Here is a 22,861-nt window from a genome sequence, read left to right as displayed (position 1 = left end):
ATGTCACTTCCTGGATGAAGATGTCATTGAGGAACATTGATTTTTCAGACTAAAAGAATGGAAAGGGATTTTCAGAACACTGGGAAAACTTATTAACGGGTCACCAACTAAAACAATATTCACAAGAAACCATGTTTCGTTTAGATATTTTGATATTGATAATAATTTGATAGAAAATACAATAAAGATAAAATAAAATTAATTAACTATAAAAACAAAAAAATTAAACGTGGATGAAAATACCTATTCACTGATCATCAACTAAAACAATATTTACAAGACCCCCAATGTTTTGTTTAGACATTTTGATACAGATAATATTTTGATAGAATAAAATAATAAAAATAAAAATAAAAATAGATAAAAATAAAAATTAATAAAATAAAATAATCAAATATTAATTAAAAATAAACTGTAAAAATAAATAAAGACAGAAATAAATAAAAAATTAAATTGAATATAAATAAATAATTAAAAAAAAAAAAAAATGGATGAAAAAACTATTAATTGACCACCAATTAAAGCACTATTCACAAAAAATGTTTTGTTTGAAACATTTTGATTCTGATAACATTCAGATATCTTAATAGAAAATAAATAAATAAATAAGTATTGATGGGGAAAAAAACTAGTAATTGACCATCAGTTAAAACATAATAACATAATATTTATTTTACTATGCTTTAATTTACTTATTATTTTTATAATAAAATAAAATATAAGTAAATAAATAACAACAATAAACATGAATAAAAAATAAAACCAAACAAAACATAAAAACAAAAAAATAAAATAATCTGAAGACTCCTAAATAAACTGCATATTTTCATAAAAATAAATAAAAATTAAAATAAATTAAACAAAAAAGCAAACAAACAAATAAATTTAAGTTAAACAAGTGAAATAAAAATAAATAAAAACTGAACTAAACATGGATAAATTGATAAAATAACCCCAAATAAAACAGAAAACAAAAAGCAAACAAAAAATAAAATAAATAACGACAAAAAACATGGTAAGACTTCTTAATAAACTGGATATTTTGATAGAAAATAAAATAAATAAAAATTAAAATAAAATAAAAACATGGATGGATGGATAAATAAAACAGGAAACAAAAAATAAAATAAAAAAACAACCAAAAACACGGGAAGACTTCTTAATAAACTGGATATTTTGATAGAAATTTTAATGCATATTATCTTATGAATGAGCAGAAGAGTAATGAGCTGAAATAGTGAGCGCATTACAATGGCGGTTTATTCAGAGTTCAGTGCTGTCAGGACTCTGCTCAGAAAGCCAATAAGCAGCAAAAACCAGAGGCGCAGTTTGATTTTCTTACCTTTGAGACGCTGTCGGAGCAGGAGAAACCCGACTCAAAGTCGAGTGTGAAGCACAGGATCTTCCCTTGACTGCTGCACATGTAGCTCTTCGACTGCAGAGAAACAACAACAGCAATATTTACACACAAAGCTCACGAGCACAATGTTTGCTGTAAACACTTTAAAAACAACAGACAACATTCATATTTAAATCGCTCCTGATCTCGCTCGCTTTATATTCCCACGAACAGGACAGGTACGGCGCGGTTGCCATGGGAACGGATGGCCAACGCTGCGCTCACACAGAGAAACTATGACTAACAATACACTTTGTGAACAAGAATCAATATCCAGACCAGTAATCCTCCACTACCATCTGATACTATAGTATTATCACAGTAAAACTTTGCATGCATCTCTGTTGTATTTGTGTGTACGCATTGTTTTATTAGTTTTTACTTATTTCTTAAATAAAAACCAAAAAAAAAAAAAAACAAATATAGATGGATGAATGAATTGATGGAAAAAATGTAATAAAATTAAATAGAAGATTTTTTTTTTTATAAACTGCCAATTACTATGATATTATGGTACTGAGTATTTATGCATGCAAGCACTTCTTTAAATAAAATAAAATTAACTTAAAAAAATAAAATGGGAATATTTCTGAATAAACTGCCAGGAATAAAAACAAACAAACAAACAACACAGATGGATAAAATAAAATAAAATAAAATATAATTTTTTTGATAAACTGCCAGTTACTATGATATTACGGTACTGACTATTTATGCATGCAAGCACCTCTTTAAATAAAATAAAATAAATGGGCAGAAATTAAAAACAAACAAACAAACAAATAAATAAATAACATGGATGGATTAAATAAAATAAAATAAAATAAAATGAATAGGAAGATTTTTTAATCTCTTAATAAAACAAAATAAAATAAAAAAAATAAATAAAATAAAATAAAATGGGAATATTTCTGATTAAATGGGCAGAAATTAAAAGCAAATAAATAAATAAATAAATAAATAATGGATGACAGATGAATAAAAAAATAAAATAAAATAAAATAAGAAAATATTTTAATAAACTATGGCACTGAGTATTTATGCATGCAAGCATCTCTTAATAAATTAAAATAATAATATAAAATAAAATAAAATGAAATAAAATAAAATAAAATAAATAGGAAGATTTTTAAATAAACTATGATATGGTACTGAGTATTTATGCATGCAAGCATCTTTTAATAAAATAAAATAAAATAAAATAAAATGGGAATATTTCTGAATAAATAGGCAGAAATAAAAAACAAACAAACAAAGAAATAACATGGATGGATAGATGAATAAAATAAAATAAAATAAAATAAAATAAAATAAAATAAAATAAAATAAAATAAAATAAATAGGAAGGGTTTTTTTTAATAAACTATGATATGGTACTGAGTATTTATGCTTGCAAGCATTTCTTAATAAAATAAAATAAAATACAATACAATAAAATGGAAGATTTTTAAATAAACTATGATATGGTACTGAGTATTTATGCATGCAAGCATACCTAAAGAAAAGAAAAGAAAAAAGAAAAGAAAAGAAAATGGAAATATTTATGAATAAACTGGCAGGAATTATAAATAAATAAATACATGAAAAATAAAATAAAAAAATAAAATGTGAAGATTTCTTAATGAACTGGCAGTACAGCAAAGCAGGAAATAAATAAGTAAATAAACAAACAAACATGGATGAATAAACAGACAAAATAAAATGTTCTTTTGTTGGTTTGATTGCTTCTGTTGTCCATTTATATGTCGCTTTGGATAAAAGTGTCTGCTAAATGATTACATGTAAAATAAATAAAATAAAATAAAATAAAATAAAATATGCATCTCTTTATGTCATCTGTATATATGCTTGTTTTTATTTATTTTATTTTTAAATGTTTTTAATTATTATTTAATTTTTTATTTTGCTTATTTAAATCTGCAGATGCATTTTGCATTTTTTATGTAAACTTTTAATCAACTGACTGTATTTTAAGGTCCATTTCTCACTAATTCACAGATCTCAGCAGCAGCTGAAGGCTTTGTGTGATTGTGTCTGATCATCTGAGAATCTCAGTGTTTGGTTCACTATAATTACATTCCAGGAAGTTTGTGTTTGCGGTCAATGTGGTTATAGAGACGCATCGGTATTCACAACACACTGACCCTTAAAAATCACATTACTGTGGCCTGAACTAACGCACAATGCCTGAAGAGCACTGGACCGAACATTTCAGCAGCTCGGAAGAAGTTAAAATAGCTTAAAATAGCTTAAAATAAAATAAAAGAGAAAAATAAAAATAAAATGGGAAGATTTCTGAATAAACTGGCAGAAATTAATAATAAATGAACAAACGAACAAACAAACATGGATGGATAAAATAAAATAAAATAAAATAAAATAAAATAAAATAAAATAAAATAAAATAAAATAAATTAAATTAAATTCAAATTAAATTAAAAAAAATGGGAAGATTTCTGAATAAACTGGCAGGAGTTAAAAAAAACATGAATGGATAAAATAAAATAGCATAAATAAAATAGAATAAAATTAAATAAAATAAAATGGGAAGATTTCTGAATAAACTGGCAGAAATTAATAATAAATGAACAAACGAACAAACATGGATAAAATAAAATAAAATAAACTGGCAGAAATTAAAAATAAATGAACTAACAAATAAACATGGATAGGTAAAATAAAAAAATAAATCAAACGAAATAAAATAGGAAGATCTCTGAATAAGCTGGCAAAAATTAATAAATTAAAATAAAATAATAAAAAGATTTTTTACTATGGGTATTTAAGCATGCAAGCATCTCTTTATGTTATATACAATAAAATAAACAATAAAATAAAATAAAATAAAATAAAATACAGCATAATAGCAAATGAATAAAAAATAAATAAATAAAGTAAAGTAAAATAAAACAAAACAAATGTCACTTTGAATAATGTGTCTGCCAAATGCATGAATGCAAATGCAAATTTAATGATCAATTAAATAAATAAATAAAGCATTTAAAATATTTAAAAATAAAAACAAAAAATAATAAAAAATAAACGTGGATCATAAAATATTTAAAATATTTTTATTTTCAAATTAAATTACTTTAAGCAAATACTGTAAAGTGCGAGTACAATGCTTAACATTACTGATAATTATAATTTGCATCTAATTAATAATAATCCACACCACAAATTATCATGCATATGCAGTTAGAAGCGTGACCGGATTTTAGAAACGCAGCCGTCTGCTTTGCATTTCCAAAACAAATGCTGAAAAGAGGAAACATTTGTAGCTAAATATGCATGAAATGTACCAGTAATGTTCCCAGTATTACAGTTAGTGGCTCTTGAAATCAATTAGGCATGAGGAAGAGAGCGAGTTTTCGCAAACGCCCGTCGGTGACATTTGGATTTTGCAACATCATCAAGCAATCTGTCGAGCCAGAGAACAAGCCATTAAAGTTCGTCAACACAGCTCTGACTAATATGGATGGAGCAGGGGAATTACGGCCTGCCAGCATTTCTCTGGGGTCCTTATTATTTTCTGCATTAAACTCTCACAATACAGCTCACAAAATTAGGGATCAGTGTTACTTTACAATTAAAGAGATACTAGTGCATGTTTTATTTACATTATTTACATTTGTTTTTATTTTTATATTTCCAATTTTAATTTTAAAGTTGTAGTAATTTTGTTGTGCTTTTTATCTATTTTAGTAGTTTTGTTAAAGTTTTAGTAATTGCGCTTTTTCTTTTAAGTTTTAAGTTATTTTAGTACCATTTTAACATCAAGTTAAAAATATATAAAAAATAAAAATAAAAAATAAAATGTACTAAATAATTAATTAATTTTAGTTAGTTTTAGTAATTGTGTTTTTTATTAGTAGCAGTTGTTATATTTGTATATATCTATATAGTTTATCTTAACATCTTATATATCACTTTAATAATATCTTATTTCTGTTTTAGTTTTTTTAGTACAATTTCAGTATCAAATTAAAAAACCAAAAAAAAAAAAAAAACATTTAAAAAAAATTAAAAGTAAAATTAAATTTAAAAAAACAAAAGATACAATTTACTAACAAGTAAAGAGCTTATTCATTTTAAAGTTTTAGTAATTTATCATTTTTTGTCATTTTTTTTTTAGTTTTAGTTATTTTAGTACCACTTTAATATCAAGTTAAAAATAATAAGAATAAAATAAATTATAAACAAAAAATAAAATGTGCTTAATTTTAAACAAATAATTTTAGTTCGTTTTGATAATTGTGTTTTATAATTTTATCAGTTTTAGTAGATTTGTTTCTTATATCTGTCTAAAAACTTTTTATTAATAAATTATTTCAGTTTTAGTTATTTTAGTATAATTTTAGTATAAAGTAAAAAAAGTAAAAATAAATAAATAAAAAATACATTATAAAAAAAAATACACTTTACTAATAATTAAACAGTTAATTCATTTTAAAGTTTCAGTAATTCTGTGTGTTTATCATTCTTAGTAGTTTATATGTAGTTTCTATCAATTTTTATTTACGTTTTATTATTTTGGTACATTAAGTTAAAGCTAAATTAAAATAAATTAAATTCTGCATTGACAACTAGCTGAAATAATATATAATTATATAAATAATAAATTATATATATATATATATATATATTATATATATAATTAAAAATACACAAAATTTCTAAAATATAAAAATGTAAATTGAAACAATTTTGTTAAAGTTTTAGTAATTTTGTGTTTTTTGTTTTAGTTAAGTACCATTTTAACATCAAATATATATATATATATATATATATATATATATATATATATATATCTGTATGTATGTATGTATAATATAATATATAATATATAAAATAATATATATAATATATATATGTAAAATATAAAATTTTTAAAGAGTTTAACATTTAAACATTTAAAGAGTTAATTAAGCTTTAGTTCTTTTAGAACCAGTTTAACTTCAAGTAAAAAATAATTACAATAAAAAAAACTAAAAATGAAAAATAAAATTAAAATGTCCTAAATTTTAAACAATTAATTAATTGTAGTTCATTTTGGTAATTGTGTGTTATCATTTTTATCATTTTTAGTAGATCTGTTTCTTATATATATCTATAAAGTTTTTATTAATAAATAATTTCACTTTTAATATAATTTTCTAATACAATTTCACTACCAATAAATTAAAATTTAATAACAATTAAAGAGTTAATTGATTTTAAATTTCAGTAATTTTGTGTGTGTTAATTTTGTATGTGTTTATCATGTGTTTTTATACATTTTTATTTCCATTTTATTATTTTGGTACTTCAAGTTAAAGCTAAATCAAAATAAGAAATGCTGCATTAACAACTAGCTGAAATAAAAATATATGTATTTTTTATATTCATATTTTAGTTTCAGTTTTAGTTGACTATAATACCTCTAATTAATTAGGGACTAATTACATGATCTTTGAATACAGTATGAACTCAGGCTTTCCAAAATATCTTACGTTTCTCCTCAGTTCAGAGGTTCAAACATCCTCTGAAATCAAGGTTATACTTCTAGTCTTCATCACAGGAGGCATCGAGTGTTTACTCTCAGCACAGACGTGCCGTCACTCATGAAATCCAGCTGCCAGAGGAAGCAAACGCCGGCGAAGCGGATTTGCGGCTCTTATTGTCGCCTGTCACATGTAAAGCACAGAATACACGCCGCTAATTGGAGAGCTTCTCCTGAGGAATGGGAAAACACAGAGTGGGGTTTGTCGAGGATTTCCTTGTCAAGCTGAGCGAAGAGAAACTCGCTGCACGCTGCAGATGCACCGCACTTCTGCTCTGCAGTCTGTGAGAACACATGCACACGCTACATTAACGCTCAGACATGCAACGCTACACCGTTCCTCATATAAAACCCCTCCTGAGCCAAAAACTCAAGGCTATTTTTTTTTTTTTTTGTAATTACCATTTCATATAAAGTCAAAAAAAAAAAATAATAAAATAAATAATAAATGAAAAATACATGCTGGCTTGATTTCATGCACTATGTAAAAAAAATAAAATAAATAATAATAATAATAATAATAATAATAATAACAATAAAATAAAAAATATATACAAAATAAAAAATACATTAAATAAATAAATAAAACAAAAAGTAAACTTTAACCTGTTCATTTTGTTGAAGTTTTAGTAATGTTGTTGTTGTTTTTCAATCATCTTCAGTAGTTTTTGTTTTTTATACGTTTACATATTTTATTTTTTCCAGTTTTACTTATTTTAGTACCTTTTTAGTATCAAGTAAAAATAAAAAATAAATAAAAATAATAACAAAATTTAAAGAAAAAGTAAAAAAAAAACAAAAAACATTGTAACAAATTTAAACAACTTATTTTTATTAAAGTTTTGTTCATTTTGTTGTGTGCTTTTATCATTTAAAGTTAAACTTAATTTTTTTTAGTAACTTTGTTGGGTTATTTTATTAGTATTTTTATTACCATTTAATATAAAGTTAAATAATAATAATAATAAAATAAACAATAAATGAAAAATACAACAAAAAATGCAATGTACTACATTTTAAACAATGAATTTTAGTTTGTTTTAGTAATTATGCTTTACCATTTTAGTGGTTAATAGTTTTATTAATATCTTATTTCAGTTTTAGTTATTTTAGTACAATTTCACTATCAAGTTAAAAATGTAAAAAAAAAAAAAAAAAAAAATACAACTAACTTACAATTAAACAGTTACTTAATTTTAAAGTTTTTTTATTTTAAGTGTTTAAGTACCATTCAAAGTTTTAGTCATTTTGTTGTTGCTGGTTTTTTTTTTTTTTTTTATCATTTTTAGTAGTTTTTTTTGGTTTGTTTTTAGTACCATTTAATATCAAGTTAAACAATAATAATAAAAATAAATAAAAATGAAAATGCAATGTAGTATTTAATTAATTAATTAATTTTAGTTAGTTTTAGTAACTCTGTTTTTATCATTTTGGTGGTTTTGATTTTTATATGTCTATATAGTTTTTATTAATATATTATTTTAGTTTTAGTTACTTTAGTACAAAATGTAAAAATAAATGAAAATAATAATATTACAAAAATACAATTAACTAACAATTAAACAGTTGTTTATATATATATATATATACACATTTTATGCTAAATTTTATGCATTGTTGCAGTTATAGTTTTGTTTTTTTAGTACTAAGACTTTATGTATATATTTATTATATTCAGTTAAAGTGTATTTTCTTTCAAGCTCTTTTATGGTTTCAGTTTATTTAGCTATAATAACCCTGATACCAACATATCTGGTTTAATGGCACAGATATATATTTCAGTAGAGCTGAACTTAATTTGTATTATAATTGATGAACTACAGATGCTAAACTGAATCAACACTGACCTTACAATGAAAAAAAAATCAAAACCTTTTCTATCTGTAAATAAAAGCATGTTAAGCCCTTGTTGTGTTTGCTGATCTTAATGGATGGCAACAGATGCATGACTACAACATCTGGACGAACGAAGGCTCATGCATTTTTATGGGTTGCTGTTTTTAGTTTTACTGCATCTCATAAAAACACATTTTATACAAGTGTGGATGCAAACATGCATGCAATTCATGCATTGCACATCCATTTCAGACGAATGCAATAATGCATGCATTGCAGACTTTAATAATGCAATGCAAGTAAATGCACTAGCCGAATGCAAAAAAAATGGTGTTTTTCTGCCATATAATGCATGTTAAGTATGCACTGTAAAACAGAATTGCGTGTTTGCAATGCACTGGCCATCTGTCTATGTTTGTATACTCATGTAAAGGATGTTTCTGTCCAAATTCAATAAGACAAAACTCTCCGTCTGGAAAACAAACCACTAATCAAGCACTAATTGAAATTCTCAGTCACCTTTAGCTGCATCCCAAAGGACGACGTCTCGTATCGGCAGATATGTGTTCATTCTTGATGTGGTCTGTGATCATGCTCACAAATGCAGAACAAACTCATGAGTTTCTCGAGGGGTTTTAAAGAGTAACACTGCTCTTTAACACACTCGTGCATCTCTCAGCACCATCAGTCGAGAGCTGGACCATCATAGACTGACTGATGAAGGACAATAACATCACCAGCGGAGTGACGCGGAGCACAAAACACTGAGTCTGCAACTATTGTTAGTGAATTACTGAATGTCACTTTCATCTTGATTAGTCGTGTTTGTTTAGAGAAGCAGCACTAGGGTCAGAGATCTGAACAAACACAACATTAAGTATTGGATTTTTCTTTCACATGCTTCAGGTAATATAAAATAAAATGTCTAAATATAAATGATAAATTATGTACATTTATTTGTGGCGTATGTATGGATATACTAAAAATATAAATATTTATTACAAATATATCTAATATAAATAAATAAAAAACGTATAAAATAATAATAAATATATATATATATATATATATATATATATATATATATATATATATAGATAAGTATATAAAGTGCACAAATATCTGTCTATCTTTAAAATGTAATTTTATTTATTTGTTCATATATAAATATGTGCAAGTATATTAAATAAAAAGATATCTATTTTGAATAATTAAATATTTATTTCTATGTAAATACATTATGTATACATGTCAAAATATAAAAAAATAAAAGTAATATAAAATATATAAATACAGATATAAAAATGTCTTTCTATCTATAAAAAATATAAATGTAAATTAAAATGTATGAAAAATTAATTTCATAAATTGTAACATTTTTTTTAAAAAAGGAAATATATAAAGATATATAACATAATAAAAAGTTGTCATGATATATAAAAATATGCACAATATCAATCTATAAAACATATAAATATATATTACATATGTATATGTGTATAGTGAAATAAATAAATATTAAATAAATAATAAATACTTCAATATTTAATAAGTACAAAAATACAAAAACAATTTATATAAATAAAAAAGATTCATGCTAAAATTATCTATCTATCTATCTATCTATCTATCTATCTATCTATGTATAAAATGTATAAAAATATACATAATATCAATCAATAAAATATATAAATATAAATGTATAATTATATTATACATTATAAAAAATTATATATATATATATATAGATATATAGATATAAATAATAATAAATAAAGATTTCAATAAAATATTTAAATAAAAGTTTAATAAATTAATAAATAAATATTTAATTATGTATGAATATATACATATATAAAAATATAAATATATGAAAATATAAAACACATATAAATAAAATAAAGATACATAAAATATAATAATAGTTCAGTTTTATGATAAATAAAATATCTATCTATCTATAAAATGTTTAAATATAACTTAAAATAGTTCTGTTTCATGGTATATAAAATATACACAAAATAAATCTAGAAAATGTATAAGAATAAATAAAAAATAGAGAATATAGAGAAAAATTAATAAACAAATATTTAAAGAAATGTTTAATAAATTAATAAATAAATACTTAATTATGTATGAAATCTAATTATGTATACATATATAAAAATATATAAATATATGAAAAATATATAAAATAAAGATTCATAAAATATAATAATAGTTCTGTTTCATGACAAATATCTATCTATCTATCTATCTTTCCTCCCCGCCAGTTTTATTAGCATGAATTAAGAGAAACATGAATTAAGACAAATCTCCTTTCTTACGCTCTTTCAAAGTAGTGTGGTCTTCATTCATATCAAGAGTGGATATTTTTAGCGGACTGCTTTGGTTCAGACGATCTGGCCTCAGACTGTCCATTCATCTAAACCAGATCGCAACTTAGTGAACCCAGAGAATTCGTGATCCTGAACTCCCGCTGACTCCCTCACACGAGCGCGCCGTATAAAACCATTACACAATCCTTCACGCTGCCTCATAAAACTGTCACGCCGCGGTCCTACGGTCCGTCCTGCGCACGGCACGCAGAGCTTAAGGCCGTCTGAGCCGTACGGGGAGCGTTCTGGATGGACGGTGGCAGATAATCAGCGCCGCATTTCCGACCGAGTTTGGGAGCTTTGCATGTTGCCCTTCTGTATCTGAGCATTGCAGTGATTTAAATCGCCTCTGACAGCTTCGTTCCTTTGTATTATTTATAAATGTCTGGTTAAGGGAAGGCAGTAATACAGCTCGTGGGCTCAGAGATGCTTTCTGACCCTCAGCTTTTCGGCAAACGGGGGGGAAAAATGCACTAGAATCCTTGAATAGACATTCGCTACAGCCCTGAGACAAAACCCAATAAACATGATGTGAAGAATTTAGTGGAAAATGTTTCAAATGGCCTTAATAAAACTGGATTCATATCCTCTATTACAATTATTAGCTATAATAAATGGAACAAATTCATAAAATTCTTCTTTCACTTCCATTCAGTTTAATGAAAGAGCTTACATCAGAATGGGTTTATGAACCAATTAGACAGAACTGCGGTCAGCCTGTGTTTCATGAATAAGATCCATTCTGTGCAATTTGCTTGAATGTAGTTAACATGAAAAATATTCACAATTGTTAATGAAACGGTATTGAATCCGAAAATAAAAAACGCTGTGGAGGTTGACTTGAATACATACTATGAAAAATAAATAAAAATTTTATATATGTATATATATATATATGTGTGTGTATATATATATATATATATATATATATATATAAAGCATCTACTAAATGCACAAACATAAACAAACACTTTAAGTCAAGACATTGTGGCACATGACATTAGAGATCTTTAATGGTAGCAATGCACAAACAACAAAGAAATCTGCTGTTTGTGTGTGCATTACAGGTTCAAGTTGTAAAATGTATTAATATGTATGTATAAATTTAAAAAATGGTCACATTTATGAAAAAAGGAAATATATTATTAAAGATATTTAAATTATAATAAATAATTCTGTTTCATGATATATATATATATATATATAACATATACCAAATATATCAATCTATAAAATGTATAAATACAAATAATAAATTATATATGTGTATGTATATATACGATGAAAAAAAATACATATTAAATAAATAAATAATAAAATAATAAATAAATATTTAAATAAATATTTAATACATAAATAAATATTTAATTATGTTTATCTAATTATATATACATATATAAAATATAGATATACACTACCGTTCAAAAGTTTGGGGTCAGTACATTTTTATTGTTTCTTTTTTTTTTTTTTTTAAGAAATTAATACTTTTATTCATTTTATTAAGTTAATAATTAAAAGTTTATTAAAAGTTAATAATAAATAATTTACATTGTTATAAAATATTTATATTTTGAATAAACACTGTACTTTTTAAACTTGTTATTCGTGAAAGAATCCTGAAAAAAAAAAATCACAGGTTCCAAAAAATATTTGGCAGCACAACTGTTGATATTATCCAACACTGATCATTCTAATAATAAATCCGCATATTAGAGTGATTTTTGAAGGATCATGTGACACTTAAGACTGGAGTAACAGCTGATAAAAATTCAGCTTTTCATCACAGGAATAAAATCTATTTTAAAGTATGTTAAAGTAAAAAACATTATTTTATATTGTAAAAACATTTTGCAATAGTACTGTTTTTTTTTTCTATATTTTTTATCAAATAAATGCAGCCTTGATGAGCATAAGAGACTTCTTTAAAGACTATTACAAGTCTTACTGACCCCAAACTTTTGAACGCTAGTGTATATAAAAATATTATTATGAAAATACAAAATATATAAATAAAAACAGCATATAAAATAATATAATAGTTCTGTTTCATGATAAAATATCTATCTACCTATCTACCAAATGTATAAATATAAATTAAAATTTATGAAAAATAAATGTTAACTTAAACTGCCAAAATTAAAGCTCGAACCAGGGTTAATACATCTAACTAAAACTAAAATAATTGTAAAAAAGTGAAAATTAAGTTTTTTTTTCCAGCTAGTGCACCATTTCTCATTTTATTTCAGTTTATATAATAAAATGCAACTTTATATAATAAAATTACTAAAAGTAAAACTGAAACAAATTAATACAATTACAAAACAAATTAATACAAAAGAAACAATTAAAACATATTTAAAAAAAAATAAAACTAACTAAATAAATCAATAAATAAAAGCGCAATCCAGGGTTATTATAGTTAACTAAAACCATTAAGAAATGCATTGCTTGAAATAAATATTAACTGAAATAAAATAAAATATAAGTATATATATTTTAAATTCAGCTAGTTTGCCAAGGCAACATTTCTTACTTAATGTAATAAAATATCTAAAATTAAAACGAAAATGGAAAATATAAAATAATTTATAGTAAATAATTTTATTCATTAAACTAATTATTAAACTTCATTAAACTAATTAAAAATACTAATAAAGCTGAGTGGTTTAAAATTTGAAAATGAAGAAATTAAGACAAATATTAGTATTGTAATTTTCAGTTCTAAGTAATAGAATTATTTTTAATAAATACTTTATTTTACAGTACAATGGTTTTATTACAATATATTTCTTTTTTTGATGAATATTTCCAATTAAATAAAATCTATAGTCATATTGAATGGGTCAAAAACAGTAATAATGCAGCCTTGAGTGAAAAGAGATTTTTTAAAACATTTATTTATGTATTTAATTGAATTTAATTTCTTATTTATTTTCTGGGAAAACTTAAATTTTAAAAAAAGTTTTTCCCAAATTGTTCTTTTTTTTTTCTGCTTATTTTAAAACAATTTTTTAATTTCTATGCACATACACTCCTTAACAAAATCACCGTAATCATTCTAGAATGATTTATTCAACATACTTATACCGCAGAAAAACAAAATGCCATTTTTTCCAATACCGTGCAACCATCCTACAAAGGTCAAATTCATCACATGCCATCACGAGCGGTAATTTTGAGGCAAATTTCATTTGAAAGCGAGTGTCAAGTTGCTCTACTCACTATAAAAGTGAACATTCACACAAAGAAATCCATCACAGACAGTCTCATTCACGACGTGCCCTTCAAGGACACGAAAATGCTATTTGGAAATCGCCCTTGGAATAAAGACCGAACAGACACATAGAGTAAATTTCGCTGTCATGACTTGGCAGCATGTCACGATGGTCTATTAGGCCTTTTTGTGGCCTTTACTCCCTCAATTAGCCTCAAATAAAACATTAGCGCTGTGTTAGATGAGGATTTTGATTTCTTGCATGGAATATGATATGCAGTTTATCCAGAGAGCCATTAATCTGCTCCGCTAAGCCAAAGTATGAGCGAATCAATGCCGAAGAGCCGCCGGCAGAGCGCTAAACCTACATAATGCTCATGAGCCATAAATAAATATGCTGTAGTAATGCACACTCGCGCAACGGCGGATATCGGCGAAACGAGCGATGCGACGCTGCGCGTTTGACCCCGGGTGGTATTTAAGACGACTTAAATGTGAGTAACGCGAGTCTCCGGAGCCGCTCACACTTAAATCCCCTTCATCCCATGAACTTATGTTAGCATATACTTCATAATAGACGCCCTGCAGGAGTTCACGGGGACACCGGAGATGCGCTAGACCTTTGTGTGCTCAGGTAATTTAACGGCTCAGTGAGGAGAGGTCTCACAGAAAAGGCTCTTCAGAGGAATTTAATTAAAGCAGTAATAACATTTGAAACGCACGAATCAGACACGGACGCACTCCTGCTCTCGCATGCGTCGCACCGCAGTGCTGACAGATGCAGAAATCAATGCTTCACTTGTCATATACCGCTTTCTGTGTGTTTCATCTCTTTCTAAAGCTGTAATGCTGATTGACAGGATATATATTTTAAATTAAAGGCCTCGTTCTTGTTACCATAATGCAAAAAGTGCACAGCGTTGCTTTAATATTATTACTGTAATGCGTTAGTGAAAAACAGATGATAATTCCTTTAAATATAACAAATGCTGCTATTTGATATTGTGCCTGAGCAGGATGGTTTTTTGTTATTGTATTACAGTAACAAGAATAAAGCAAATTAACAGAACTAAATGGCATTTTATTGATTTCCAAGCTTGTTTCTGCCAAGGAAAAAATAAATAAAAAAAGGTAACTGTGATTCACAACTCACAATTCAATAAGAACTCAAAATCAGAAACACCAAAACTCAGAACTTACAACTGAAGAAAACAAGTCCAAAATCTGAATTATAAACTCGAAATTCTAAAGAAAAAATCCAAAATGTAACACATAAACTTGCAATTCCAGAAAAAAAGTCTAAAATGTAACAAATAAACTTGCAATTCCAGGGAAAAAGTCCAAAATGTGAGAAAAAAATTCAAATTCTGAGAAGAAAAGTCCATAGTGTGAGATATAAACTCAAAATTCTGAAGAAAAAGTCCAAAATGTAACATAAACTTGCAATTCCAGGAAAAAGTTTATGTGAAATATAAACTCAAAATTCTGAGGAAAAAAAGTCCAAAATCTAAGTTATAAACTTTCAATTCTAAGGAAAAAAGTCCAAAATGTAACACATAAACTTGCAATTCCAGGAGAAAAAAAAGTCCAAATTCTGAATTATAAACTCAAAATTCTAAGAAAAAAGTCCAAAATGTAACATATAAACCTGCAATTCCAGGAAAAGGGGCCAAAATGTAAACTCAAAATTCTGAAGAAAAAGCTCAAAATCTGAGTTATAAACTAATTATTCTAAAGAAAAGTCCAAAATGTAACATAAACTTGCAATTCCAGGAAAAAACTCCTAAATGTGAGATATAAACTCAAAATTCTGCGAAAAAAAGTCCAAAATTTAAGAAATTCTAAGGAAAGTCCAAAATGTAACATATAAACTTGCAATTCCAGGAAAAAAAAGTCCAAAATGTAAGACTTAAACTAAGATTTAAATTCAAAATTGTGAGACAAAGTCAGAACTGTGAGATATAAACACAATTCTGAGATAAAAAGTCCAAATTGTAACATAAATTTACAATTCTGGAGGGGGGGAGAAAAAGTCCAAAATGTGAGACACAAATGTGCAGTTCTGAAAAAAAAAGTCCAAAATGTAAGATTTAAACTTGCAATTTTGAGAAAACAATTCTAAAATCTAAGCTATAAACTTGCAACTCTAAGGGGGGAAAAAAAAGTGTTGAAAATGTAAGACATAAACTTGCAATTTCAGGAAAAAAAGTCCAAAATGTGGGATATAAACTCACAATTAAAAAAATAAAAGTGATATATAAACTTGCAATTCTGAGAAAAAAAAGTTCAAAATGTGAGAAAAAAAACCCTTAGAATTCTGAGAAAAAAAAGTCCAAATTATGAAATAAAAAGTAACAATTATCTTTTTTATATGAATTTTTTTTTTTTTAGTTTTTTTTCTGAGTCTAAACTTTTGAACAGTAGTGTATTTTTGACTCCTAAAACAACACTGCCAGAGCAAATACAAAATTGTTAAGTTGGGAACATTATCAAATAACCTATATATACAGTAAAAGGAATAAAGCAATGAAATCCTTTTAAGCGGCATGACAAATGATTTGTTCCTCGTTTCCATGATGTTTTGTAAGTTTGTGCTCACCCGTACTCTCTGCACCTCCATGAAGACGGCTCTCTGAAAGGCTTTCTCCCACAGAACCAGTTCGGAGCCCAGCTCGACGCTGTAGCAGAAGCTCTGGCCGTGACCCACGAGTACGCTGAAGCAGAAGGGTTCACTGTCCCGCAGCTCACCGTCCTGCTGGAGCCCCATATAAAACTTGGTCTGTATCCAGCAGTCTTCGGCTATCCACAGCTGCAACACAACAACGATAAAATTTTTATAATGTTTTGTCTCTTCTGCTCACCAAGGCTGCATAATTTGATCAAAAATAGGGTAAAACAGTGAAATATTATTACCATTTACAATACGTGTTTACTATGTGGATATATGTTCAAATGTAATTTATTTTCAGGATTTTCAGTGTCACATGAACCTTCAGAAATCATTCTAATATGCTGATTTGCTGCTAGATAAGCACTTATGATTATTATCAATGTAAAACAGTTGTGCAGCCCAATATTTTTGTGGAAACTGATACGTTTTATTTTTTATTGTTATTATGCTGTAAAACCACACATGCTTTCGTACCTTATGAACCTTAAAGAGAACCTCACAGAGGTGAAAACTAGCCTCTGCTTGAGCCCAGTCTGATGCCAAGATCTGACACAAAAACACAGAAAGAAATCATACTGTTACACATCTATGATTCATGAGCATACAGCCGTTTACTGCAGTCAGCAGGTTAAAGAAATAGTTCACCCGAAAATAATCATTTGCTGAAAATGTGCTCACCCTCAAGCCATCCAAGATGTAAATGAGTTTGTTTCTTCATCAGATTTAGAGAAAAGTACCATTGCATCACCTGCTCACCAATGGAAGTGAATGGGTGCCGTCAGAATGAGAATCTAAACCGCTGATACAATGATCCACAAGTAATCCACACCACTCCAGCCATCAATTAACGTCTTGAGACGCCAAAAGCTGTGCGTTTGGTAGAAACAAACTCATCATTAGGAGGTTTTTAAGGTCAAACTGGTTCTCATTCTGACGGCACCCATTCACTGCAGAGGATCCATTGGTGAGCAAGTGAAGTAATGCTACATTTCTCCAAATGTGATGAAGAAACAAACTCATCTACATCTTGGACGGCCTGAGGGTGAGTACATTTTCAGCATATGCTCATTTTTGGGTGCACTGTTCCTTTAAGAACAAGTCTGTTAACCAAAAACACAATGTATTGCAAACGCTGATTCATGAATTCACTCCTCTGTTTTGGAAAACAAGCTGCACCGGTCATTTGTTTTATTTCTTGCCTTCAGAAGTAGATTTCAACGCTGCCATTTCCATTAAAATTCATGCGTATGAAAAAGTTTGCTGTAATTACCTCTTCATGACCTACAGAGACATAAGGCTTATTTAACAGTCTGTTCTCGCTAAAGCGGCACAGACGTAAATCTAAAACATAATGAGATGCTAATGAATTTGCTGAATGTCTCTCTAGGCTTTAAGGCATGTTAAATGCTATGTTTCCTTATATTTTTCCCGTTATTAATTCAGTAATGCACATTTAATGAAATGGCAAGAAATATCAGCATGGCGTTATTTCGGTCACAAAATTTATCAAAACCACTTACAATAACATTAATGCAGTCGCAACGGAGTCACGTAGAGGACGACGCTGGAGCGAAGCTAAATATCACATTTAGGAAGTGCAGATGCTAAAATAGCACACAAAACAGAGCCAACACAAAGTGCAGGGCTGTATTTCATAACTGATGAAACCTGTGTCTTCAGGCTTAATGGCAAAGATAAAACATTTGTCACCAGTAACGTATGTGTGCGAGGCCACCGCGGTAATGGCTTTTCCTCGCCACAGTCCATTAGAAAGTAATAGATTGATTATATATAATTAGAATGGATGTCCTGAGTCTCAGAGCTGTAGAGGACAGGTGATGTCTGTCATAGACCACAATATTTTTGGAGAAAAAACATTGGCTGTGTTCAGAATAGTGTACTGCCATACTATATGTACTATTTCTGAGGTATGCACTATAGTTTAATTTAGTGCACTAGTCTCTACATTTTCAGGCTTTTTCAGAAGAATTCAAATAAAAATAAAACTTTTATAGAGATTGCATACAAAATCACAATTACAAGAAGAAAAAAAAAACATACAATAAGTTTAGGCTTATCTGAAATAGGTCACACCATTGATATTACCTGAGAAGGTAACATATAATAATGATTCGCGAACCATCATTCCAGATCAAGACTCGGATCGCAAATCATTTGATTTTGATCTGATCTTTACAGAGGAATTGTGAATCATTTCGCGAATTGAATGATTCGCGATTCACGATCCGCGCTCCGAATCTTGATCTGAACTGATGGTTCGCGAATCATTATTCAGATCGGGAGCGCGGATCGCGAATCATTTGATTTTTAACAGAACTTCGCAGCAGAGTTGTGAATCATTTCGCAAATTGAATGATTCGCGATTCACGATCCGCGCTCCGAGTCCTGATCTAAAATAATGGTTCGTGAATCATTATTCACATCGGGAACGTGGATCGCGAATCATTTGACTTTGATCGGAATTTCGGAGCAGGGTTGTGAATCATTTCACGAGTTGAATGATTCGAGATCCACGATTCGTACTCCGAGTCATGAGCTGAAATGATGGTTCACGAAGCATTATTCAGATCTGGAGCGTGGATCGCGAATCATTTGACTTTGATCGGAATTTCGCAGCGGGGTTGTGAATCATTTCGCGAATTGAATGATTCACGATTCAAGATCCGCGCTCCGAGTCCTGATCTGAAATCATGGTTCGTGAATCATTATTCACATCGGGAACGTGGATCGCGAATCATTTGACTTTGATCGGAATTTCGGAGCAGGGTTGTGAATCATTTCGCGAGTTGAATGATTCGCGATCCACGATTCGTACTCTGAGTCATGAGCTGAAACGATGGTTCGCGAATCATTATTCAGATTGGGAGCGTGGATTGCGAATCATTTGACTTTTATCGGAATTTCGCAGCGGGGTTGTGAATCGTTTCGCGAATTGAATGATTCGCGATTCACGAACCGCGCTCCGAGTCCTGATCTGAAATGACGGTTCGCAAATCATTATTCAGATCGGGAGCGCGGATCGCGAATCATTTGATTTTGATCGAAACTTCTGAGCGGGGTTGTGAATCATTTCGCGAATTGAATGATTCGCGATCCGCGCTCCGAGTCCTGATCTGAACTGATGGTTCGCGAATCATTATTCAGATTAAGAGCACGGACCACGAATCATTTGATTCAGGTTGTGATTAAAAACACCAAACCATTAATGCAGTACAAAAAAAAACAAAAAAAAACAACAACAACAAAAAAAAAGTTAAAAGAAAGAAATCCCTTAATAAAATTAACCGTGGTTTTAGTATAGTACATGAGTAGTAATCATGTTTTTTTTTTTTTTTTTTAAACCATGCTTACTTACTAAGGGATGTGTTGTCAGGTTAGCAAAATAAATATATAAATAAATAAATAAGAGGACACATAAGATGATCAACTTTGAACAGAAAAGAGATTTACAGACAGATTTTTGTTAATGTATGTGAATACATTATGTATCAGCTAGGAGGAAACAAATTAAAATATAATATAACACAAAAGTTAGTTTTCCTATATTCTCTTTTGAGTTAAGCAATCCAAAACTTCTTTAAAAGAAAAAAAAAAATTACTTACAAAAAAGATTGGATGAACATGAAAAATCTGACCATAATGTCTCTGTGTCCAAACAAGTGAATGAATCTTCGTCAGAAGAGTGACAAAAACAGCAACTCACTTCAATATCTGACTTATTTTATAGTTACATCCATAAGCTTTTCGTAAAATTTGGATGAACTCATGAATCTGTTTGATCTCTTCATATTTCGGACATGGCTTGTTTTGATTTTTACAGGTGTAGAATTTAGTAGAGACGCTATGACATGTACCCTACCAATACCAACATCCAGTGACTACTAAACTGTCCCTAGCACTATTTATATTATTATTAAAAGGTCATTTAATATGATATTCATTATTATATTATATTATATCTCTCAGGAGCATGTGAGTGTTTGTGAACGCATGCTTTATCTTACAGGAGGACTCCTGAAGACGAGAAGAGACGATCCTCTCAGCGCCAGGAACCTGCAGGTGTGAATGGGCTCGACATCGCCGCCCTGCAGGTGTTCACACACCCAACCCATGTGGACAATCTGAGAAAAAAAACATTGCTGTGTTCAGCACACATCCACAGCCTCCCCTCTGCCAGTACTGGGTTTCTCCTAAGTAAATTGATTGAATTACTCTCTGAATTAATAATCATAATGCATCAGAGAGCCAGAGGTCATGACACCATTGCTCTGAGATGGGTTATTTTCCTCATTATGACGTTTCTCTCGTACCGTAATGATAAAATATGATGAGTCAGCACAATTGGGATAATTGCTTTCTGTCTTATGATTTAGATGAATGAACAAATGACCTACCTGATCATCAGGAGAACAGTATTTATTCGCCGTTTTTATCTGAAACGAACAGAAAGGTTCACAAATCAATAACAGTATTATTTATTGATTTATTGATTTATTTAATTATTTATTTATGTGTTTATACTTTTGAGCATTTCACAGATGTACAATAAAAACAATTATTATAATGATTATTATTAACCTTTTTTACATAAAATTGTGCATTGCACTTAACATATGTACTTCACAATATTATTATTAACAGAATTATTATGTATTATTTTTAGCATAAATTGTACATTTATTATTATTATTATTATTAACAACTGAAATATTTATTTATTCATATATTTATTTGCATTAAAATATGCTATTAAGAATTAGAGAGGTTTAAATTTGCTTCATTATTATGAAAGTAATAATAGTTTTATGCAAACTACCTATTTTACTAATTTACTTTATTATTATTATTATTATTATTGTACTAATTTACTTTAGTATTACTATTATTAAATATTGGCAAGATATTACAAATTGTTAACAACAACAACAATAATAATAATAATAATAATAATAATAATAATAATTATTATTATTATTATTATTATTATTAATAATAATAATAATAATATTAATATTAACAAATATGTATTATTATTATTGTTATTATTATTATTATTAAATATTGCCAGGACATTACAAATTGTTATTATAATATGATTATTATAAACAGATTTATTTTTCACTTAAAAAATTACACCTATTATAACATCTATTATTATTAGCAAAATATTTATTTATTTATTTATTATTAACTACTGGCAGGACATTACAACTTATTATAATATTATTATTATAAACATGTTTATTTATTTTACACCTAAAACAAATACAATTATTATAACATGTTATTATAACAATATATAATAATAATAATTATTCTTATTCTTATTCTTATTCTTATTCTTATTTTTATTATTATTATTATTATATATTGCCAGGACATTACAATTTAGCATTATAATATGATTTTTTTTCACTTAAAACAATTACAATTATTATAGCATATAATAATATAATATAATATTATTATAATTATAATTATTAGCAAAATATTTACTTATTTATTTTGCATTACAGTATGCTTTTAAGAATTAGAGGGTTTAAATTTGCTTCACTGTCATAAAAGTAATAATATATAAAAAAATGCTATATATTATTAATGCAAGAAATTCAGTCATTTCATGTAGTTGTTAATTATTGCCAGGACATGTCCAGGTATTTTTCATGAGATTCACCCTCATGAGGGAGAGTTTCACTCCATAAATTCTTATTAATAAAGCACTGCTTTCTGTAAAACTGCAGCATAAAGATCTATTGAGTTTCTCCAGATTCGTGCTCTTTGGACCCGATTCATAAGTCTG

General features: G+C 27.6%; 1 protein-coding gene across 2 annotated transcripts in view; it reads right to left on the bottom strand.

Annotated features, from left to right (window-relative positions):
- Positions 1-22,861, bottom strand: part of sntg2 (syntrophin, gamma 2) — a 116,386-nt gene that overhangs the window by 6,656 nt on the left and 86,869 nt on the right. For both annotated transcript variants that reach the window (XM_051134251.1, XM_051134250.1), the window contains exons 11-15: positions 21,456-21,494; positions 21,066-21,182; positions 17,515-17,586; positions 16,969-17,178; positions 1,343-1,435 (exon numbers count right to left, since the gene is read on the bottom strand). In XM_051134251.1, coding sequence (XP_050990208.1) covers positions 1,343-1,435; positions 16,969-17,178; positions 17,515-17,586; positions 21,066-21,182; positions 21,456-21,494 — 531 coding nt within the window. The remainder of the gene's footprint in view (positions 1-1,342; positions 1,436-16,968; positions 17,179-17,514; positions 17,587-21,065; positions 21,183-21,455; positions 21,495-22,861) is intronic.

Source organism: Labeo rohita, chromosome 17 (assembly GCF_022985175.1).
Source record: "Labeo rohita strain BAU-BD-2019 chromosome 17, IGBB_LRoh.1.0, whole genome shotgun sequence".
NCBI classification, from domain to species: domain Eukaryota; kingdom Metazoa; phylum Chordata; class Actinopteri; order Cypriniformes; family Cyprinidae; genus Labeo; species Labeo rohita.
This window is presented reverse-complemented; position numbering and strand designations above follow the sequence as displayed.